This window comes from Aphelocoma coerulescens, chromosome 3 (assembly GCF_041296385.1).
Source record: "Aphelocoma coerulescens isolate FSJ_1873_10779 chromosome 3, UR_Acoe_1.0, whole genome shotgun sequence".
Taxonomy (NCBI): domain Eukaryota; kingdom Metazoa; phylum Chordata; class Aves; order Passeriformes; family Corvidae; genus Aphelocoma; species Aphelocoma coerulescens.
This window is the reverse complement of record NC_091016.1, coordinates 124,336,014-124,360,442: the sequence shown is the minus strand read 5'-3', so window position 1 is coordinate 124,360,442 and position 24,429 is coordinate 124,336,014. Positions and strand designations below refer to the sequence as shown.

The 24,429-nt window shown below is 53.6% G+C and overlaps 1 protein-coding gene across 1 annotated transcript in view; it reads right to left on the bottom strand.

Annotated features, from left to right (window-relative positions):
- The window catches only part of NCOA1 (nuclear receptor coactivator 1), a 159,986-nt gene that overhangs the window by 58,254 nt on the left and 77,303 nt on the right, over window positions 1-24,429 (bottom strand). The window contains exons 10-12 of the mRNA XM_069011878.1: window positions 10,957-11,104; window positions 8,948-10,211; window positions 3,212-3,377 (exon numbers count right to left, since the gene is read on the bottom strand). Coding sequence (XP_068867979.1) covers window positions 3,212-3,377; window positions 8,948-10,211; window positions 10,957-11,104 — 1,578 coding nt within the window. The remainder of the gene's footprint in view (window positions 1-3,211; window positions 3,378-8,947; window positions 10,212-10,956; window positions 11,105-24,429) is intronic.

Genomic DNA, 24,429 nt, shown 5'->3' with positions numbered 1-24,429 from the left:
ACGGGAGTCACTTCCTGAGGGATTGAGGGGGAAAAGGGCGGGAAAAGAGAGCGGGAACGGGAGTCACTTCCTGAGGGATTGAGGGGGGAATGGGCGGGAAAAGAGAGCGGGAACGGGAGTCACTTCCTGAGGGATTGAGGATGGGAAAGGGCGGGAAAAGAGAGTGGGAACAGGAGTCACTTCCTGAGGGATTGAGGGGGAAAAGGGCGGGAAAAGAGAGCGGGAACGGGAGTCACTTCCTGAGGGATTGAGGAGGGAAAGGGCGGGAAAAGAGAGCGGGAACGGGAGTCACTTCCTGAGGGATTGAGGGGGGAAATGGGGGGAAAAGGGCGGGAAAAGAGAGCGGGAACGGGAGTCACTTCCTGAGGGATTGAGGGGGGAAAAGGGCGGGAAAAGAGAGCGGGAACGGGAGTCACTTCCTGAGGGATTGAGGATGGGAAAAGGGCGGGAAAAGAGAGCGGGAACGGGAGTCACTTCCTGAGGGATTGAGGGGGGAAATATTGGGAAAAGAGAGCGGGAACGGGAGTCACTTCCGGAGGGATTGAGGGGGGAAAGGGCGGGAAAAGGGCGGGAAAAGAGAGCGGGAACGGGAGTCACTTCCTGAGGGATTGAGGGGGAAAAAGGGCGGGAAAAGAGAGCGGGAACGGGAGTCACTTCCTGAGGGATTGAGGAGGGGAAAGGGCGGGAAAAGAGAGCGGGAACGGGAGTCACTTCCTGAGGGATTTAGGAAGGGAAATGGGGGGAAAAGGGGGAGAAAAGAGAGCGGGAACGGGAGTCACTTCCTGAGGGATTGAGGGGGAAAAGGGGGGAAATGGGGGGAAAAGAGAGCGGGAATGGGAGTCACTTCCTGAGGGATTGAGGAGGGAAATGGCGGGAAAAGAGAGCGGGAACGGGAGTCACTTCCTGAGGAACTGAGGAGGAAAAGGGCGGGAAAAGAGAGCGGGAACGGGAGTCACTTCCTGAGGGATTGAGGAGGGAAATGGGGGGAAAAGGGGGAAAGAGGGAAAAGGGAAAAAATGGGTTAAAAGGGGAAAAAATGGGGCAAAGGGGGAAAATGGGAAAAAAGGGGAAAAGGGGGAAAAGGGAGAAAGGAGAAAAAAGGGAAAAGGGAAAAAGGGGCGAGATGGGGAAAAGGGGAAAGGAAAGGGGGAAAATGGGAGAAATATGGGGAAAAAGGGAAAAGGGGGGAAAAAGGGAAAAAGGGAAAATCTGGAAAAGGAAAAAAAGGGGGGGAAAAGGGGGAAAAACAAAAAGGGGGAAAAAGGGGAGAAAATGGGGGGGAGAGGGGGAAAAAAAGGGGAGACGGGAAAAAGGGGGAGAAAAGCAGGAAAAGGGAAAAAGGGGAAAAATGTGGAAAAAAGGGGGAAAAGGGAAAAAATGAGGAGAAAGGGGGGAAAAAGGGGAAAGGATAAAAGGGGGAAAGAAGTGGGAAAGGGGAAAATGGGGAGAAAAAAGGGAAAAGGGGGAAAAGGGGGAAATGAGGGAGGGAAGGGGAAAAAAGGAGGGAAAGGGGAGAAAATGGGGGAAAAAAGGGGGGAAAATGGGGAAAAGGGGGAAGGGATTTAGGGAAAAGGGAAAGGAGAAAAGGAAAATGGAAAAAAGGGAAAGGGAAAAGGATCCAGGAGGGGAAAATCGGGAGCTCCAAATAATCGGGACACGAAAATTCCCGACAATTCCATGGATTTGGGAATCGTATCCGGCTAAAGGGAGGGGTTGGATGTTCCTAAAGGGAGGGAATCCTGGAATTCCGGAGCGGTTTGGGTTGGGAAGGGGTTAAAGCTCCTCCAGCCGAGCCCTTGGGAATGAATCCCCGGGAATTCCATGGGAATTCCATGGGAATTCCAGAGGGAATCCCGATGGCTCCTGGTGGCTTTTCCTGGCAGCCTTGGATGTTTGGGATACTCCGACCCCATTCCAAACATTCCCACCTCTCCCTGAACGGGATTCCCGTGGTCCCAAGGGAATCGGCTTGGAATTCTTGGGAGGGAATTCCCGGCTGGGCTGGAATTCCCAGGGAATGCCCCCGGATCCCTGGCAGTGCCCAAGGAAAGGCTGGAGCAGCCTGGGATCATCGGGGGAGGTGCCGGGCTGGGAATGGGATGGGATTGAAGCTGCGTGGATCCCAGGCAAAGCATCCCGGGATTCTGGGATCCAGGAGGCTGCGAATCCATGCCCAGGGGTTTTTCTGGGAGTCGGGGATGGGAAAGGGAAGGGAGACCCTTCCTGGAGTGCCGAGATTGCCAGGGAAGGGCCTGGAGGCCGGAATTCCTTCCCGCAGAGGAGTCGGGATGGGGCTGGATCCAATGCCAGGCTGGGAGAGGCGGGAATGGAGGGATTTCCCTGGGAAAGGGGAGCTCGGGCTGGGATCTTGGGAAGGGATTCCCGGCTGGGCTGGAATTCCCAGGGAATCCCTGGGAGCATCCAAGGAAAGGCTGGAGCAGCCTGGGATCATCGGGGGGTTGGAATGGGATGGGATTGAAGCTGCGCAAATCCCACCCAAAGCATCCCGGGATTCTGGGATCAAGGAGGCTCCGAATCCATCCCGAGGGGTTTTTCTGGGATTTGGGGGATATAAAAGGGAGGAAAAGGGAAGGGAGCCCCTTCCTGAAGTCCTGAGGTTCCCAGTGAACCCACTCATTCCCAAAATTCCTGAGAGAGGAGTCAGGATGGGGCTGGATCCAAGGCCAGGTTGGGAGAGCCGGGAATGTGCGGCTGGATCAGGGAAGGATCCAGGGAATCCTCGGAGGCGCTTCCCGAGGCTGAAGGGGCTCCAGGAGAGCTGGGATTTGGGATTTGGGATTTGGGCTGGAGGGGCAGGAGGCAGGGAATGGCTTCCCAGTGGGAAAGGGGAGCTCGGGCTGGGATCTTGGGAAGGAATTCCCGCCTGGGCCAGAATTCCCAGAGAATCCTTGGCTGCCCCATCCCTGGAATTTTTCCACAGGAAGATCCGAGCGCTCTGGGCTCGCGGAACATTCCCAGGGCTCATCCATAAACCCCTTCCCACCAAAGCATTCCAGGATTCCCAACTCCTTGGGCCAGAACTCCCGGCCAACATCCACCCACCGGCCTTTGTCTCTCCGCTCTATCCCCACTCCTGCATCCCTGGGAATATCCCAGGAAAACTTGGATCACCCTGGCCTGGGGGACGGGGCCGGGATTGGATTGGGATGAGGATTTTCTCCCGTTCCCATTCCCGGCTCTCTCCACGTACGGGGCAGCCCCGTGGGGGCTCTGGCAGCGGTGCTGGGCTGCAGCAGCTCCGGCTTCACTCCGGAGCCTCCGGAATCGCTCCTCTCCGGGCCGCACATTCCGGGCAGCGGCGCCGCCTTTTCCAAGGAAGGCAGGAGCTGATCCAGCTGCTCCAGCTCGGCGGCGAACTGCGGGAAAGATGGGAAAAAAAATCCTGGAATCAGCTCCCGGTGAGGCTCAGCAGTTCCTGGGATTCCCGGAATTCTAGGGGGTGGCACAAAGTGGCACGGGGATGGGGAAGCAGGAATGGGAACGGCGGGGATGAAGGAGGAATTGGGGGATGTTGGGAAGGAATTCCTGGCTGGGCTGGAATTCCCAGGGAATGCCCGGATCCCTGGCAGTGCCCAAGGAAAGGCTGGAGCAGCCTGGGATCATCGGGGGAGGTGCCGGCCTCGGAATGGGATGGGATTGAAGCTGCGTGGATCCCAGGCAAAGCATCCCGGGATTCTGGGATCCAGGAGGCTGTGAATCCATGCCCAGGGGTTTTTCTGGGAGTCGGGGATGGGAAAGGGAAGGGAGACCCTTCCTGGAGTGCCGAGATTGCCAGGGAAGGGCCTGGAGGCCGGAATTCCTTCCCGCAGAGGAGTCGGGATGGGGCTGGATCCAATGCCAGGCTGGGAGAGGCGGGAATGGAGGGATTTCCCTGGGAAAGGGGAGCTCGGGCTGGGATCTTGGGAAGGGATTCCCGGCTGCGCTGGAATTCCCAGGGAATGCCTGGGAGCATCCAAGGAAAGGCTGGAGCAGCCTGGAATAGCAGGAATGTTTCCCTGCCTGGAAAATCAGGAATCTCCACCCGGAGAACATCAGGAATCTCAGGAATATTCCCATCCCAAACCTTCTGCCACCGGATTATTCCCGCTAACAGCATTCCCTGGATAACTGAAATCCGGGATAATTGCTCATCTCAGCCATGGATGGAAATTCCAGCTGGGACACAAGCTCGGGATGTGGAATTCGGAATCTTTTCCATGGAAATTTGGTCTCCTGGCCCAGCCCCCTGCAGCATTCCCAGTTTTCTCCAGCTTGGGAATTCCTCCCTTCCCTTCGCAGCATTTCCATGGAGACGCCAGAATGGGAAGGGTTCGGACAAAAGGGGATGGAGGAGGTGGAAAAAGTGGGATTGGGGATGGAGAAGGTGGGATTTGGGATGGAAAAGGAATCAGGGATGGAAAAGGTGGAAACAGGGATGGAGAAGGAATTGGGGATGGAGAAGGAATTGGGGATGGAGAAGGTGGGATTGGAGATGGAGAAGGTGAGATCGGAGATGGAGAAGGTGAGATCGGAGATGGAGAAGGTGGGATTGAGGACGGAGAAGATGAGATCAGGGATGGAGAAGGAATTTGGGATGGAGAAGGGATCAGGGATGGAGAAGGAATCAGGGATGGAGAAGGAACTGGGGATGGAGAAGGTGAGATCAGGGATGGAGAAGGAATCAGGGATGGGAAAGGTGGAAACAGGGATGGAGAAGGGATCGGGGATGGAGAAGGAATCAGGGATAGAAAAGGGAATTGGGGATGGAGAAGGTGGGATCAGGGATGGAAAAGGTGGGATTGGGGATGGAAAAGGAATCAGGGATGGAGAAGGTGGGATCAGGGATGGAAAAGGAATCAGGGATGGAGAAGGAATCAGGGATGGAAAATGTGGGATCAGGGATGGAGAAGGAATTGGGGATGGAGAAAGAATTGGGGATGGAGAAGGAATCGGGGATGGAGAAGGTGGGGTCAGGGATGGAGAAGGTGGGATTGGGGATGGAGAAGGAATCAGGGATGGGAAAGGTGGAAACAGGGATGGAGAAGGAATTGGGGATGGAGAAGGGGATCAGGGATAGAAAAGGGAATTGGGGATGGAGAAGGTGGGATCAGGGATGGAGAAGGAATCGGGGATGGAGAAGGAATCAGGGATGGAGAAGGTGGAAACAGGGATGGAGAAGGGATCGGGGATGGAGAAGGAATTGGGGATGGAGAAGGTGGGATCAAGGATGGGGAAGGTGGGATTGGAGATGGAGAAGGTGGGATCAGGGATGGAGAAGGAATTTGGGATGGAGAAGGGATCAGGGATGGAGAAGGAATCAGGGATGGGAAAGGGAATCAGGGATGGAGAAGGAATCAGGGATGGAGAAGGAATTTGGGATGGAGAAAGAATTGGGGATGGAGAAGGAATCGGGGATGGAGAAGGTGGAAATAGGGATGGAGAAGGTGGGATTGGGGGTGGAGAAGGTGGGATCAGGGATGGAGAAGGGATCAGGGATGGAGAAGGTGAGATCAGGGATGGGGAAGGTGGGATTGGGGATGGAGAAGGTGGGATTGGGGATGGAGAAGGGAATCAGGGATGGGAAAGGTGGAAACAGGGATGGAGAAGGAATTGGGGATGGAGAAGGGGATCAGGGATAGAGAAGGTGGGATCAGGGACAGAGAAGGTGGGATTGGGGATGGAAAAGGAATCAGGGATGGAGAAGGTGGGACTGGGGATGGAGAAGGGAATCAGGGATGGAAAAGGGAATCGGATGGAGAAGGTGGGATCAGGGATGGAGAAGGGAATCAGGGATGGAGAAGGGAATTGGGGATGGAGAAGAGGATCAGGGATGGAAAAGGAACCAGGGATGGAGAAGTTGGGACTGGGGATGGAGAAGGTGGAAATAAGGATGGAGAAGGTGGGATTAGGGATGGAGAAGGTGGGATTGGGGATGGAAAAGGAAACAGGGATGGAAAATGAGTGATCAGGGATGAAGAAGGAATTGGGGATGGAGAAGGTGGGATCAGGGATGGAGAAGGAATCAGGGATGGAAAATGTGGGATCAGGGATGGAGAAGGAATTGGGGATGGAGAAGGCGGGATCAGGGATGGAGAAGGCGGGATCAGGGATGGAGAAGGGAATCAGGGATGGAAAAAGTGGGATTGGGGATGGAAAAGGAATCGGGGATGGAGAAGGTGGGATCAGGGATGGAGAGGGAATCAGGGATGGAGAAGGAATTGGGGATGGAGAAGGTGGGATTGGGGATGGAGAAGGAATCAGAGATGGAGAAGGTGGGATTGGAGATGGAGAAGGGAATCAGGGATGGAAAATGAGTGATCAGGGATGGAAAAGGTGGGAACAGGGATGGAAAAGGAATCAGAGAAGGAGAAGGTGGGATCAGGGATGGAGAAGGGAATCAGGGATGGAAAATGTGGGATCAGGGACGGAGAAGGAATTTGGGATGGAGAAAGAATTGGGGATGGAGAAGGAATCGGGGATGGAGAAGGTGGTATTGGGGATGGAAAAGGAAACAGGGATGGAAAATGTGGGATCGGGGATGAAGAAGGAATTGGGGATGGAGAAGGTGGGATCAGGGATGGAGAAGGGAATCAGGGATGGAAAAGGGAATTGGGGATGGAGAAGAGGATCAGGGATGGAAAAGGAACCAGGGATGGAGAAGTTGGGACTGGGGATGGAGAAGGTGGAAATAAGGATGGAGAAGGTGGGATTGGGGATGGAAAAGGAAACAGGGATGGAAAATGTGGGATCAGGGATGGAAAAGGGAATTGGGGATGGAGAAGGTGGGATTGGGGATGGAGAAGGGAATCAGGGATGGAAAATGAGTGATCAGGGATGGAAAAGGTGGGATTGGGGATGGAAAAGGAATCAGAGATGGAGAAGGTGGGATCAGGGATGGAGAAGGGAATCAGGGATGGAGAAGGTGGGATCAGGGACAGAGAAGGTGGGATCAGGGATGGAGAAGGTGAGATCAGGGATGGAGAAGGTGGGATCAGGGATGGAGAAGGTGACACCAGCACTGGAGGAGGTGGAACCAGCGCTGGAAACAGCGGAATCAACATGGGAAGAAATGGAATCAGTGCTGGAAAAGGTGGGAGCAGGGATGGAGAAGGTGGAACCAGCGATGGAGGAGGCGGGACTGGGACTGGAGGGGGTGGGACTGGGACTGGAGGGGGTGGGAGCAGGGATGGAGAAGGTGGGAGCGGGGATGGAGAAGGTGGGAGCAGCACTGGAGGAGCTGGAACCGGTGTTGGAAGAGGTGGAATCAGTGCTGGAGGAAGTGACACCAGCAATGGAGGAGGTGGAACCAGACTGGGAGGGGACACCAGCAATGGAGAAGGTGGAACCAGACTGGGAGGGGACACCAGGCCTGTAGGGGGTGACACCAGCAATGGAGGTGACACCAGCAATGGAGGTGACACCAGCAATGGAGGTGACACCAGATCTGCAGGAGGTGACACCAGCAAGGGAGGTGGCACCAGCAATGGAGGTGACACCAGACCTGCAGAAGGTGACACCAGACCTGCAGAAGGTGACACCAGACCTGGAGAAGGTGGCACCAGACCTGCAGAAGGTGACACCAGACCTGCAGGAGGTGACACCAGACCTGGAGGTGACACCAGCAATGGAGGTGACACCAGACCTGGAGGTGACACCAGACCTGCAGAAGGTGACACCAGACCTGGAGGTGACACCAGACCTGCAGGAGGTGACACCAGACCTGCAGGAGGTGACACCAAACCTGGAGGTGACACCAGACCTGGAGGTGACACCAGACCTGCAGGAGGTGACACCAGACCTGCAGGAGGTGACACCAGACCTGCAGAAGGTGACACCAGACCTGCAGCAGGTGGCACTAGACCTGCAGGAGGTGGCACCAGACCTGGAGGTGACACCAGACCTGCAGGAGGTGACACCAGACCTGCAGGAGGTGGCACCAGACCTGGAGAAGGTGACACCAGACCTGCAGGAGGTGACACCAGACCTGCAGGAGGTGACACCAGACCTGGAGGTGGCACCAGACCTGCAGAAGGTGACACCAGACCTGGAGGTGACACCAGACCTGGAGGTGACACCAGACCTGCAGGAGGTGACACCAGACCTGGAGGTGACACCAGACCTGGAGGTGGCACCAGACCTGCAGAAGGTGGCACCAGACCTGGAGGTGGCACCAGACCTGGAGGTGACACCAGACCTGCAGCAGGTGGCACCAGACCTGGAGGTGACACCAGACCTGGAGGTGGCACCAGACCTGCAGAAGGTGGCACCAGACCAGGAGGTGACACCAGACCTGCAGAAGGTGACACCAAACCTGGAGGTGGCACCAGACCTGCAGAAGGTGGCACCAGACCAGGAGGTGACACCAGACCTGCAGGAGGTGACACCAGACCTGCAGCAGGTGGCACCAGACCTGGAGGTGGCACCAGACCTGCAGAAGGTGACACCAGACCTGGAGGTGACACCAGACCTGGAGGTGACACCAGACCTGCAGGAGGTGACACCAGACCTGCAGAAGGTGACACCAGACCTGCAGGAGGTGACACCAGACCTGCAGGAGGTGGCACCAGACCTGCAGGAGGTGACACCAGACCTGGAGGTGACACCAGACCTGCAGCAGGTGACACCAGACCTGCAGAAGGTGACACCAGACCTGCAGCAGGTGGCACCAGACCTGCAGGAGGTGACACCAGACCTGGAGGTGGCACCAGACCTGGAGGAGGTGACACCAGACCTGCAGAAGGTGACACCAGACCTGCAGCAGGTGACACCAGACCTGCAGCAGGTGACACCAGACCTGGAGGTGACACCAAACCTGGAGGTGACACCAGACCTGCAGCAGGTGGCACCAGAGCCCACAGCAGCTGCCGGCCTCTCCCACCCTTCTCCCACCCCTCCGCTCCCCGCGGAGCCGAGCCCCTCCGTGGTGACCACCCCACCCCGCACCCACCTGGCCCTGCGTCTCCAGCTTGACCTCGTCTCCGGCCGCAGCCTTGGCCAGCGGCGCCGGCGCGGCCGGACACGGCTCCATGGGCTCCGTCTTCTCCACCTTCACCTTGACGTCCTCCAGGCTGAGCGCCGGCGCCGCTCCCAGCTCCTTCTCGTCCTTATCCAGGAGATACCGGAGCAGCTGGTGATCCTTGGCCTCCTTCTTCTTCTCCGCCTCCAGCTTCATCCCCTCCGGCGTCCCCGGATGCTGCCCCGGCGCCGCTCCGGAATTGCCGGCGGAATTCTCCTTCTTCTCGTGCTCCATGGCCAGCGTGGTGATGTCCGAGGGGCTGCCCTCCTGCAGGAGCCGGTGCAGGATCTTGTGCCGCTCCGTCAGCGAGCTGTGCGACGACGGGCACGAGCTTCCCGAGGAATTCCCGGCTCCGGTGCCGGCGCACGCCAAGGAATCCTTGGAGCTGGTGTCGGCGTCGGCGTGGCGGAGCTGCTGCTCGGCCGTGCTGGCCAGGAGCTGCACCAGCTTGTGGCTGGTGCCTTGGGGACATTTGTTGTCGCCGTCGGATCCGTGCAGAATTCCCGGCTCCGGCGGTTTCCCGTCGGTGCCGCCGGCGTCCGCCTGGATCATCTCGCTGAGGATGGAGGCGATCTCCTTGCTGTCCTTGGATTCGGATTTCATGGGAAGGCGGCCGGGAGAGCTCTGCGAGCTCAGCTGCCTCAGCACCGGCGGCGGCAGAGGGGGCGTGGAATATCCCACCGGAGTCCCGGGAGCTTCCGGCAGCGCCTGCACCGAGTTCATGGGAGGAGCGCTGGGAAAAGGCCGGGAATTGCCGCCGCCGCCGCCGGCCATGCCCACCGGGGAGTGCATGGAGGGCACGGATGGCGAGAAGGGATTGCCGGGAGCTCGGGATCTGGGAAGCAATCCCGGGCTGCCGCGGTGCCGGGGGGACAGGAATTGCGGCGCCGGAATTCCGGGGCTGTTCATGGGCGAGCTGTTGAGGGATAAAGGGTGGGAAGCGCCGGGGGCTTGGCCCTGGCTTAAGGCAACGTTGGATCCCAGCTGATTCCCGGGAGAGCATCCGAAACTGGGCTGGCTGGTGCTGGAATTGCCGGGATGGGGCGTGGCCATCACGGAGCCGTTGGAAGGAGGGAGGGAAGGAGGCAGCGCCATTCCCTGGCCCGGAGAAACGCTGGGATTCAGCGACGGGCTGACCCTGGGAAGGGCCATGCCGGCCGTGGGGTTGTCCTGGGGGGAGAGAATTCCGTGATCCCTGCGGGAAGGGTGGGGGGGGGGAGGAAAAAAGAAGGAAAAGTCGGTTTTGCCCCGATTTTCGGTGGCGCTCCAGCGGCTCCACGCAGAGCTCGGCGTTCCCCCGGAGAGGGTATCCCAAAAAAAAAGGCGTTTTGTTGGGAATTCCGACTGCTCCAACCCCTTCCCAGCCATCCCTCGGTTTGGCGGAGCCTCTCCCTTCCCAAATATTCCCCAGGGATGTCTTGGGAAGCACATCTGGAAACCTCCACCGGAATTCCCGGGGCCTCTTGGCGAAGTGGGAAGGACCGGGAGCTGCTTTGAGCCTCGATCCATGTGGGATCCAGGGGAATTCCGGCTCCAAAGCAGCACCAGGTGGCTCCAGAGGGTCATTTTTCCCGGGAATACCACCAGAGGTCCTTGGGAGGGGAAGATCCCGATCCCGACCCAGCACGATGAGCCTGGGAATGGCTGCAGGAGGTTGAGGCTGGATTTTAGGGAAAAGCTCCTCATCCAGAGGGTGAAAAACCCCGGAAAAGCTTCCTCAGGGAATGACAACATTCCCAAGACTCCCAGAACTCCGAGAGAAGCTCAGAGCAGGAGAAGAGAAGGGAAGCACAAGGTGGGAAAAAGCCCAGGGCGGAATCAGCGCCGGGAGTTTCATCCCTGCTGCCGGTGGGGGGAGGGGGGGGGGGATGGGGGAACTGCTGGCTGTGTTCCCGCCCGGAATTCCAGGATTCCGTGCCCGTGATGCCGAAATTCCTCACCTGTCGATGACGTGGATGCCCATGATGAAGGGCTGCACCTCGGGGCTCGAGGGGTAGCAGAGCTTGCACTTGGTGTGGGCGCTCAGCACGGAGCCGTCGCTCAGCGTGAAGCGGTACGAGGGGCTGAAGGCCGTGCCCCGGGTCATCACTGAGGGGAAAAGTCACTGAATCCCGGGAAAAACACGGGGAAATCCTAGGAAAATGCTGAGAAAATCCCAATCTGATCCCAAAAACCCCAATAGGAGACAGGGAGGATCAGCACGGAGCCGTCGCTCAGACTGAAGGAGGTGAAGGGCTGAGGGTGGTGTAAGGGTCATTACTGAGGGGAAAAACACCTAAATCCTGGGAAAATCCTGACAAAATCCCAATCCAATCTCAATTCAATCCCAGAAACCCCAATTCTAATGCTATTAAATCCCAAAAATCCCCAAAATCCCAACAGGGCCCAGAGAGGATCAGCACAGAGCTGTTGCTCAGAGTGAAGGAAGTGAACGGCTGAAGGCCGTGCCTGGGTCATCACTGAGGAGAAAAACACCTAAATCCTGGGAAAATCCCAGCAAAATTTCAAGAAAATACCAATCTGATCCCAAAAATCCCAATCTAATGCGAATTAAATCCGAAACACCCCAACAGGGCACAGGGAGGATCAGCACGGAGCCGTCGCTCAGCGTGAAGCGGTACGAGGGGCTGAAGGCCGTGCCCCGGGTCATCACTGAGGGGAAAAGTCACTGAATCCCGGGAAAAACGCGGGAAAATCCTGGGAAAAGGCTGAGAAAATCCCAATCTGATCCCAAAAACCCCAACAGGACACAGAGAGGATCAGCACGGAGCCGTTGCTCAGAGTGAAGGAGGTGAAGGGCTGAGGGTGGTGTCAGGGTCATCACTGAGGGGAAAAACACCTAAATCCTGGGAAAATCCTGACAAAATCCCAATCCAATCTCAATTCAATCCCAAAAACCCCAATTCTAATGCTATTAAATCCCAAAAATCCCCAAAATCCCAACAGGGCCCAGAGAGGATCAGCACAGAGCTGTCGCTCAGAGTGAAGGAAGTGAACGGCTGAAGGCCGTGCCTGGGTCATCACTGAGGAGAAAAACACCTAAATCCTGGGAAAATCCCAGCAAAATTTCAAGAAAATACCAATCTGATCCCAAAAATCCCAAATCTAATGCTATTAAATCCCAAAAACCCCAACAGGGCACAGGGAGGATCAGCACAGAGCCCTCGCTCAGCGTGAAGCGGTACGAGGGGCTGAAGGCCGTGTCGGGGTCATCACTGAGGAGAAAAACACCTAAATCCTGGGAAAATCCCAGCAAAATTTCAAGAAAATACCAATCTGATCCCAAAAATCCCAATCTAATGCTATTAAATCCCAAAAACCCCAACAGGGCACAGGGAAGACCAGCACAGAGCAGCCGCTCAGAGTGAAGCAGGAGAGGGGGGTGAGGGCAGTGCCGGGGTCATCACTGAGGGGAAAAACACCTAAATCCTGGGAAAATCCCAACAAAATTCCAGGGAAATACCAGTCTGATCCCAATTAAATCCCCAAAACCCCAATTCAATGCCAACTCAATCCCAAAAACCCCAATAGGATACAGGGAGGATCAGCACGGAGCCGTCGCTCAGAGTGAAGCGGGCAAGGGGCTGAGGGTGGTGTCAGGGTCATCACTGAGGGGAAAAACACCTAAATCCTGGCAAAATCCTGACAAAATCCCAATCCAATCCCAATCTAATCCCAAAAATCCCAATCTAATGCGAATTAAATCCCAAAAACCCCAACAGGGCACAGGGAGGATCAGCACGGAGCCGTCGCTCAGCGTGAAGCGGTACGAGGGGCTGAAGGCCGTGCCCCGGGTCATCACTGAGGGGGAAAAGTCACTGAATCCCGGGAAAAACGCGGGAAAATCCTGGGAAAAGGCTGAGAAAATCCCAATCTGATCCCAAAAACCCCAACAGGACACAGAGAGGATCAGCACGGAGCCGTCGCTCAGAGTGAAGGAGGTGAAGGGCTGAGGGTGGTGTCAGGGTCATCACTGAGGGGAAAAACACCTAAATCCGGGGAAAATCCTGACAAAATCCTGACAAAATCCCAATCCAATCCCAATCTAATCCCAAAAATCCCAATCTAATGCGAATTCAATCCCAAAAATCCCAACAGGACACAGGGAGGATCAGCACGGAGCCGTCGCTCAGAGTGAAGGAGGTGAAGGGCTGAGGGTGGTGTCAGGGTCATCACTGATGGGAAAAACCCCTAAATCCCGGGAAAATCCTGACAAAATCCCAACAAAATCCCAATCCAATCACAATCTAAGCCCAAAGATCCCAATCTAATGCCATTAAATCCCAAAAACCCCAACAGGGCACAGGGAGGATCAGCACGGAGCCGTCGCTCAGCGTGAAGTGGGCAAAGGGCTGAGGGTGGTGTCAGGGCTGTCACTGAGGGGAAAAACACCTAAATCCGGGGAAAATCCTGACAAAATCCTGACAAAATTCCAGTCCAATCCCAATCTAATCCCAAAAATCTAAAATCTAATGCTATTAAATCCTAAAAATCCCAATAGGGCACAGGGAGGATCAATACGGAGCCATTGTGAAGCGTGAAGTGTGAAGGGCTGAGGGTGGTATCAGGGTCATCACTGAGGGGAGAAACACCTAAATCCTGGGAAAATCCCAGCAAAATTCCAAGAAAACACCAATCTGATCCCCAAAATCCCAATCTAATGCTATTAAATCCCAAAAACCCCAACAGGGCACAGGGAAGACCAGCACGGAGCAGCCGCTCAGAGTGAAGCAGGAGAGGGGGGTGAGGGCCGTGCCGGGGTCATCACTGAGGGGAAAAACACCTAAATCCTGGGAAAATCCCAGCAAAATTCCAGGGAAATACCAGTCTGATCCCAATTAAATCCCAAAAACCCCAATTCAATGCCAATTCAATCCCAAAAACCCCAACAGGGCACAGGGAGGATCAGCACGGAGCCGTCGCTCAGCGGGAAGCGGTACGAGGGGCTGAAGGCCGTGCCCCGGGTCATCACTGAGGGGAAAAGTCACTGAATCCCGGGAAAAACGCAGGGAAATCCTGGGAAAATGCTGAGAAAATCCCAATCTGATCCCAAAAACCCCAACAGGGCACAGGGACGATCAGCAGGGAGCCGTCGCTCAGAGTGAAGGAGGTGAAGGGCTGAGGGTGGTGTCAGGGTCATCACTGAGGGGAAAAACACCTAAATCCTGGGAAAATCCTGACAAAATCCTGACAAAATTCCAGTCCAATCCCAATCTAATCCCAAAAATCCCAAATCTAATGCTATTAAATCCTAAAAACCCCAACAGGGCACAGGGAGGATCAATACAGAGCCGTTGTGAAGCGTGAAGCGTGAAGGGCTGAAGGCCGTGCCAGGGTCATCACTGAGGAGAAAAACACCTAAATCCTGGGAAAATCCCAGCAAAATTTCAAGAAAATACCAATCTGATCCCAAAAATCCCAATCTAATGCTATTAAATCCCAAAAACCCCAACAGGACACAGGGAGGATCAGCACGGAGCTGTCGCTCAGCGTGAAGTGGGCAAGGGGCTGAGGGTGGTGTCAGGGTCATCACTGAGGGGAGAAACACCTAAATCCTGGGAAAATCCTGACAAAATTCCAGGGAAATACCAGTCTGATCCCAATTAAATCCCCAAAACCCCAATTCAATGCCAACTCAATCCCAAAAACCCCAATAGGACACAGGGAGGATCAGCACGGAGCCATCGCTCAGAGTGAAGGAGGTGAAGGGCTGAGGGTGGTGTCAGGGTCATCACTGAGGGGAAAAACACCTAAATCCTGGGAAAATCCTGACAAAATTCCAGTCCAATCCCAATCTAATCCCAAAAATCCCAATCCAATGCGAATTAAATCCCAAAAACCCCAACAGGGCACAGGGAGGATCAGCACGGAGCCGTCGCTCAGCGTGAAGCGGTACGAGGGGCTGAAGGCCGTGCCCCGGGGTCATCACTGAGGGGAAAAGTCACTGAATCCCGGGAAAAACACGGGGAAATCCTGGGAAAAGGCTGAGAAAATCCCAATCTGATCCCAAAAACCCCAATAGGACACAGGGAGGATCAGCAGGGAGCTGTCGCTCAGAGTGAAGTGGGCAAGGGGCTGAGGGTGGTGTCAGGGTCATCACTGAGGGGAAAAACACCTAAATCCTGGGAAAATCCTGACAAAATCCCGACAAAATCCCAATCCAATCCCAATCTAATCCCAAAAATCCCAAATCTAATGCTATTAAATCCTAAAAACCCCAACAGGGCACAGGGAGGATCAATACGGAGCCATTGTGAAGCGTGAAGTGTGAAGGGCTGAAGGCCGTGCCGGGGTCATCACTGAGGAGAAAAACACCTAAATCCTGGGAAAATCCCAGCAAAATTTCAAGAAAATACCAATCTGATCCCAAAAATCCCAATCTAATGCTATTAAATCCCAAAAACCCCAACAGGACACAGGGAGGATCAGCACGGAGCCGTCGCTCAGCGTGAAGCGGTACGAGGGGCTGAAGGCCGTGCCCCGGGTCATCACTGAGGGGAAAAGTCACTGAATCCCGGGAAAAACGCAGGGAAATCCTGGGAAAAGGCTGAGAAAATCCCAATCTGATCCCAAAAACCCCAGTAGGGCACAGGGAGGATCAGCACGGAGCCGTCGCTCAGAGTGAAGGAGGTGAAGGGCTGAGGGTGGTGTCAGGGCTGTCACTGAGGGGAGAAACACCTAAATCCGGGGAAAATCCCAGCAAAATCCTGACAAAATTCCAGTCCAATCCCAATCTAATCCCAAAAATCCCAAATCTAATGCTATTAAATCCTAAAAACCCCAACAGGGACAGGGAGGATCAATACGGGGCCATTGTGAAGCGGGAAGAGTGAAGGGCTGAAGGCCGTGCCGGGGTCATCACTGAGGGGAAAAACACCTAAATCCTGGGAAAATCCTGACAAAATTCCAGTCCAATCTCAATTCAATCCCAAAAACCCCAATTCTAATGCTATTAAATCCCAAAAATCCCCAAAATCCCAACAGGGCCCAGAGAGGATCAGCACGGAGCTGTCGCTCAGAGTGAAGGAAGTGAACGGCTGAAGGCCGTGCCTGGGTCATCACTGAGGAGAAAAACACCTAAATCCTGGGAAAATCCCAGCAAAATTTCAAGAAAATACCAATCTGATCCCAAAAATCCCAAATCTAATGCTATTAAATCCCAAAAACCCCAACAGGGCACAGGGAGGATCAGCACAGAGCCCTCGCTCAGCGTGAAGCGGTACGAGGGGCTGAAGGCCGTGTCGGGGTCATCACTGAGGAGAAAAACACCTAAATCCTGGGAAAATCCCAGCAAAATTTCAAGAAAATACCAATCTGATCCCAAAAATCCCAATCTAATGCTATTAAATCCCAAAAACCCCAACAGGGCACAGGGAGGATCAGCACGGAGCCGTCGCTCAGAGTGAAGCAGGAGAGGGGGGTGAGGGCAGTGCCGGGGTCATCACTGAGGGGAAAAATCCCTAAATCCTGGGAAAATCCCAACAAAATTCCAGGGAAATACCAGTCTGATCCCAATTAAATCCCCAAAACCCCCCATTCAATGCCAATTCAATCCCAAAAACCCCAACAGGACACAGAGAGGATCAGCACGGAGCCGTCGCTCAGAGTGAAGGAGGTGAAGGGCTGAGGGTGGTGTCAGGGCTGTCACTGAGGGGAAAAAACACCTAAATCCTGGGAAAATCCTGACAAAATCCTGACAAAATTCCAGTCCAATCCAAATCTAATCCCAAAAATCCCAAATCTAATGCTATTAAATCCTAAAAACCCCAACAGGGCACAGGGAGGATCAATACGGAGCCATTGTGAAGCGGGAAGCGTGATAGGCTGAAGGCCGTGCCGGGGTCATCACTGAGGAGAAAAACACCTAAATCCTGGGAAAATCCCAGCAAAATTCCAGGGAAATACCAGTCTGATCCCAATTAAATCCCAAAAACCCCAATTCAATGCCAACTCAATCCCAAAAACCCCAATAGGACACAGGGAGGATCAGCACGGAGCTGTCGCTCAGAGTGAAGGAGGTGAAGGGCTGAGGGTGGTGTCAGGGTCATCACTGAGGGGAAAAACACCTAAATCCTGGGAAAATCCTGACAAAATCCTGACAAAAACCCAATCCAATCCCAATCTAATCCCCAAAATCCCAATCCAATGCTATTAAATCCCAAAAACCCCAACAGGGCACAGGGAGGATCAGCACGGAGCCGTCGCTCAGCGTGAAGCGGTACGAGGGGCTGAAGGCCGTGCCCCGGGTCATCACTGAGGGGAAAAGTCACTGAATCCCGGGAAAAACACAGGGAAATCCTGGGAAAATGCTGAGAAAATCCCAATCTGATCCTAAAAACCCCAACAGGGCACAGGGAGGATCAGCACGGAGCCGTCGCTCAGAGTGAAGGAGGTGAAGGGCTGAGGGTGGTGTCAGGGTCATCACTGAGGGGAAAAACACCTAAATCCTGGGAAAATCCCAGCAAAATTCCAAGGAAACACCAATTTGATCTCAATCCAATCCCAAAACCCCCCATTCAATGCCAATTCAATCCCAAAAACCCCAACAGGGCACAGGGAGGATCAGCACGGAGCCGTCGCTCAGAGTGAAGCAGGAGAGGGGGGTGAGGGCAGTGCCGGGGTCATCACTGAGGGGAAAAACACCTAAATCCTGGGAAAATCCCAGCAAAATTCCAGGGAAATACCAGTCTGATCCCAATTAAATCCCCAAAACCCCAATTCAATGCCAACTCAATCCCAAAAACCCCAATAGGACACAGGGAGGATCAGCACGGAGCCGTCGCTCAGAGTGAAGGAGGTGAAGGGCTGAGGGTGGTGTCAGGGTCATCACTGAGGGGAAAAACACCTAAATCCTGGGAAAATCCCAACAAAATCCCAGCAAAATTCCAATCCAATCCCAATCTAATCCCAAAAATCCCAAATCTAATGCTATTAAATCCTAAAAACCCCAACAGGGCACAGGGAGGATCAATACGGAGCCATTGTGAAGCGGGAAGAGTGAACGGCTGAAGGCCGTGCCGGGGTCATCACTGAGGAGAAAAACACCTAAATCCTGGGAAAATCCTGACAAAATTCCAGGGAAATACCAGTCTGATCCCAATTAAATCCCAAAAACCCCAATTCAATGCCAACTCAATCCCAAAAACCCCAATAGGACACAGGGAGGATCAGCACGGAGCTGTCGCTCAGAGTGAAGGAGGTGAAGGGCTGAGGGTGGTGTCAGGGTCATCACTGAGGGGAAAAACACCTAAATCCTGGGAAAATCCTGAGAAAAACCCAATCCAATCCCAATCTAATCCCCAAAATCCCAATCCAATGCTATTAAATCCCAAAAACCCCAACAGGGCACAGGGAGGATCAGCACGGAGCCGTCGCTCAGCGTGAAGCGGTACGAGGGGCTGAAGGCCGTGCCCCGGGTCATCACTGAGGGGAAAAGTCACTGAATCCCGGGAAAAACGCAGGGAAATCCTGGGAAAAGGCTGAGAAAATCCCAATCTGATACCAAAAACCCCAACAGGGCACAGGGAGGATCAGCACAGAGCCGTTGCTCAGAGTGAAGCGGGCAAGGGGCTGAGGGTGGTGTCAGGGTCATCACTGAGGGGAAAAACACCTAAATCCTGGGAAAATCCTGACAAAATCCTGACAGAATTCCAGTCCAATCCCAATCTAATCCCAAAAATCCCAAATCTAATGCTATTAAATCCTAAAAACCCCAACAGGGCACAGGGAGGATCAATATGGAGCCATTGTGAAGCGGGAAGAGTGAAGGGCTGAAGGCCGTGCCGGAGTCATCACTGAGGAGAAAAACACCTAAATCCTGGGAAAATCCCAGCAAAATTTCAAGAAAATACCAATCTGATCCCAAAAATCCCAATCTAATGCTATTAAATCCCAAAAACCCCAACAGGACACAGGGAGGATCAGCACGGAGCCGTCGCTCAGCGTGAAGCGGTACGAGGGGCTGAAGGCCGTGCCCCGGGGTCATCACTGAGGGGAAAAGTCACTGAATCCCGGGAAAAACACAGGGAAATCCTGGGAAAAGGCTGAGAAAATCCCAATCTGATCCCAAAAACCCCAACAGGGCACAGGGAGGATCAGCACGGAGCCGTCGCTCAGAGTGAAGGAGGTGAAGGGCTGAGGGTGGTGTCAGGGTCATCACTGAGGGGAAAAACACCTAAATCCTGGGAAAATCCCAGCAAAATTCCAGGGAAATACCAGTCTGATCCCAATTCAATCCCAAAAACCCCAATTCAATGCCAATTCAATCCCAAAAACCCCAATAGGACATAGGGAGGATCAGCACGGAGCCGTCGCTCAGCGTGAAGTGGGCAAGGGGCTGAGGGTGGTGTCAGGGTCATCACTGAGGGGAGAAACACCTAAATCCTGGGAAAATCCCAGCAAAATTCCAATCCAATCCCAATCTAATCCCAAAAATCCCAATCTAATGCGAATTAAGTCCCAAAAACCCCAACAGGGCACAGGGACGATCAGCACGGAGCCATCGCTCAGCGTGAAGGAGGTGAAGGGCTGAGGGTGGTGTCAGGGTCATCACTGAGGAGAAAAACACCTAAATCCGGGGAAAATCCTGACAAAATCCCGACAAAATCCCAATCCAATCCCAATCTAATCCCAAAAATCCCAAATCTAATGCTATTAAATCCTAAAAACCCCAACAGGGCACAGGGAGGATCAATACGGAGCCATTGTGAAGCGGGAAGAGTGAAGGGCTGAAGGCCGTGCCGGGGTCATCACTGAGGAGAAAAACACCTAAATCCTGGGAAAATCCCAGCAAAATCCCAATCCAATCCCAGTCTAATCCCAAAAATATCAATCTAATACTATTAAATCCCAAAAACCCCAACAGGGCACAGGGAGGATCAGCACGGAGCCGTCGCTCAGAGTGAAGTGGGCAAAGGGCTGAGAGTGGTGTCAGGGTCATCCCTGAGGGGAAAAACACCTAAATCCTGGGAAAATCCTGGCAAAATTCCAAGAAAATACCAATCTGATCTCAACTGAATCCCAGAAACCCCAATTCAATCCCAAAAACCCTAATTCAATCCCAAAAACCCCAATTCAATGCCAACTCAATCCCAAAAACCCCAATAGGACACAGGGAGGATCAGCACGGAGCCGTCGCACAGAGTGAAGGAGGTGAAGGGCTGAGGGTGGTGTCAGGGTCATCACTGAGGGGAAAAACACCTAAATCCTGGGAAAATCCTGACCAAATCCCAATCCAAACCCAATCTAATCCCAAAAATCCCAATCTAATGCGAATTAAATCCCAAAAACCCCAACAGGGCACAGGGAAGACCAGCACGGAGCAGCCGCTCAGAGTGAAGCGGGAGAGGGGGGTGAGGGCAGTGCCGGGGTCATCACTGAGGGGAAAAATCCCTATATCCTGGGAAAATCCTGAAAAAATGCCAATCCAATCTCAATTCAATGCCAAAAATCCTAATCTAATACTATTAAATCCCAAAAACCCCAACAGGGCACAGGGAGGATCAGCACGGAGCCGTCGCTCAGAGTGAAGGAGGTGAAGGGCTGAAGGCCGTGCCGGGGTCATCACTGAGGGGAGAAACACCTAAATCCTGGCAAAATCCCAGCAAAATTCCAAGGAAACACCAATTTGATCTCAATCCAATCCCAAAACCCCCCATTCAATGCCAATTCAATCCCAAAAACCCCAACAGGACACAGGGAGGATCAGCACGGAGCCGTCGCTCAGCGTGAAGGAGGTGAAGGGCTGAGGGTGGTGTCAGGGCTGTCACTGAGGGGAAAAACACCTAAATCCGGGGAAAATCCCAGCAAAATCCTGACAAAATTCCAGTCCAATCCCAATCTAATCCCAAAAATCCCAAATCTAATGCTATTAAATCCTAAAAACCCCAACAGGGCACAGGGAGGATCAATACGGGGCCATTGTGAAGCGGGAAGAGTGAAGGGCTGAAGGCCGTGCCAGGGTCATCACTGAGGAGAAAAACACCTAAATCCTGGGAAAATCCCAGCAAAATTTCAAGAAAACACCAATCTGATCCCAAAAATCCCAATCTAATGCTATTAAATCCCAAAAACCCCAACAGGACACAGGGAGGATCAGCACGGAGCCGTCGCTCAGCGTGAAGCGGTACGAGGGGCTGAAGGCCGTGCCCCGGGTCATCACTGAGGGGGAAAAGTCACTGAATCCCGGGAAAAACACGGGGAAATCCTGGTAAAAGGCTGAGAAAATCCCAATCTGATCCCAAAAACCCCAACAGGGCACAGGGAGGATCAGCACGGAGCCGTCGCTCAGAGTGAAGGAGGTGAAGGGCTGAGGGTGGTGTCAGGGCTGTCACTGAGGGGAGAAACACCTAAATCCTGGGAAAATCCTGACAAAATCCCAATCCAATCACAATCTAATCCCAAAAATCCCAATCTAATGCTATTAAATCCCAAAAATCCCAACAGGGCACAGGGAGGATCAGCACGGAGCCGTCGCTCAGCATCAAGTAGGCAAGAGGGTGAAGGGCGGTGCCGGGGTCATCCCTGAGGGGAAAAATCCCTAAATCCTGGGAAAATCCCAACAAAATTCCAAGGAAATACCAGTCTGATCCCAATTAAATCCCCAAAACCCCAATTCAATGCCAACTCAATCCCAAAAACCCCAATAGGACACAGGGAGGATCAGCACGGAGCCGTCGCTCAGAGTGAAGGAGGTGAAGGGCTGAAGGCCGTGCCGGGGTCATCACTGAGGGGAAAAACACCTAAATCCTGGGAAAATCCTGACAAAATCCTGACAAAATCCCAATCCAATCCCAATCTAATCCCAAAAATCCCAATCTAATGCGAATTAAATCCCAAAAACCCCAACAGGGCACACAGAGGATCAGCACGGAGCCGTCGCTCAGCGTGAAGCGGTACGAGGGGCTGAAGGCCGTGCCCCGGGTCATCACTGAGGGGAGAAGTCACTGAATCCCAGGAAAAACGCAGGGAAATCCTGGGAAAATGCTGAGAAAATCCCAATCTGATCCCAAAAACCCCAATAGGACATAGGGAGGATCAGCACAGAGCCGTCGCTCAGCGTGAAGTGGGCAAGGGGCTGAGGGTGGTGTCAGGGTCATCACTGAGGGGAGAAACACCTAAATCCTGGGAAAATCCCAGCAAAATTCCAAGGAAACACCAATTTGATCTCAATCCAATGCCAAAACCCCCCATTCAATGCCAATTCAATCCCAAAAACCCCAACAGGGCACAGGGAGGATCAGCACGGAGCCGTCGCTCAGAGTGAAGCAGGTAATGGGCTGAGGGTGGTGTCAGGGCTGTCACTGAGGGGAAAAACACCTAAATCCTGGGAAAATCACAGCAAAATCCTGACAAAATTCCAATCCAATCCCAATCTAATCCCCAAAATCCCAAATCTAATGCTATTAAATCCTAAAAACCCCAACAGGGCACAGGGAGGATCAATACGGAGCCATTGTGAAGCGGGAAGAGTGAAGGGCTGAAGGCCGTGCCGGGGTCATCACTGAGGAGAAAAACACCTAAATCCTGGGAAAATCCCAGCAAAATTTCAAGAAAATACCAATCTGATCCCAAAAATCCCAATCTAATGCGAATTAAATCCCAAAAACCCCAACAGGGCACAGGGAGGATCAGCACGGAGCCGTCGCTCAGCGTGAAGCGGTACGAGGGGCTGAAGGCCGTGCCCCGGGTCATCACTGAGGGGAAAAGTCACTGAATCCCAGGAAAAACACGGGGAAGTCCTGGGAAAAGGCTGAGAAAATCCCAATCTGATCCCAAAAACCCCAACAGGGCACAGGGAGGATCAGCATGGAGCTGTCGCTCAGCGTGAAGTGGGCAAAGGGCTGAGGGTGGTGTCAGGGCTGTCACTGAGGGGAAAAACACCTAAATCCGGGGAAAATCCTGACAAAATCCTGACAAAATTCCAGTCCAATCCCAATCTAATCCCAAAAATCCCAAATCTAATGCTATTAAATCCTAAAAATCCCAACAGGGACAGGGAGGATCAATACAGAGCCGTTGTGAAGCGTGAAGCGTGAAGGGCTGAAGGCCGTGCCAGGGTCATCACTGAGGAGAAAAACACCTAAATCCTGGGAAAATCCCAGCAAAATTCCAAGAAAACACCAATCTGATCCCAAAAATCCCAATCTAATGCTATTAAATCCCAAAAACCCCAACAGGGCACAGGGAGGATCAGCACGGAGCCGTTGCTCAGCGTGAAGCAGGAGAGGGGGGTGAGGGCAGTGCCGGGGTCATCACTGAGGGGAAAAATCCCTAAATCCTGGGAAAATCCCAACAAAATTCCAGGGAAATACCAGTCTGATCCCAATTAAATCCCAAAAACCCCAATTCAATGCCAACTCAATCCCAAAAACCCCAACAGGGCACAGGGAGGATCAGCACGGAGCCGTCGCTCAGAGTGAAGCGGGCAAGGGGCTGAGGGTGGTGTCAGGGTCATCACTGAGGGGAAAAACACCTAAATCCTGGGAAAATCCTGACCAAATCCCAATCCAATCCCAATCTAATCCCAAAAATCCCAATCTAATGCTATTAAATCCCAAAAATCCCAACAGGGCACAGGGAGGATCAGCACGGAGCCGTCGCTCAGCATCAAGTAGGCAAGAGGGTGAAGGGCGGTGCCGGGGTCATCCCTGAGGGGAAAAATCCCTAAATCCTGGGAAAATCCCAACAAAATTCCAAGGAAATACCAGTCTGATCCCAATTAAATCCCCAAAACCCCAATTCAATGCCAACTCAATCCCAAAAACCCCAATAGGACATAGGGAGGATCAGCACGGAGCCGTCGCTCAGCGTGAAGTGTGAAGGGCTGAAGGCCGTGCCGGGGTCATCACTGAGGGGAAAAACACCTAAATCCTGGGAAAATCCTGACAAAATCCTGACAAAATCCCAATCCAATCCCAATCTAATCCCAAAAATCCCAATCTAATGCGAATTAAATCCCAAAAACCCCAACAGGACACAGGGAGGATCAGCACGGAGCCGTCGCTCAGCGTGAAGCGGTACGAGGGGCTGAAGGCCGTGCCCCGGGTCATCACTGAGGGGAAAAGTCACTGAATCCCGGGAAAAACGCAGGGAAATCCTGGGAAAATGCTGAGAAAATCCCAATCTGATCCCAAAAACCCCAATAGGACATAGGGAGGATCAGCACAGAGCCGTCGCTCAGCGTGAAGTGGGCAAGGGGCTGAGGGTGGTGTCAGGGTCATCACTGAGGGGAGAAACACCTAAATCCTGGGAAAATCCCAGCAAAATTCCAAGGAAACACCAATTTGATCTCAATCCAATGCCAAAACCCCCCATTCAATGCCAATTCAATCCCAAAAACCCCAACAGGGCACAGGGAGGATCAGCACGGAGCCGTCGCTCAGAGTGAAGCAGGTAATGGGCTGAGGGTGGTG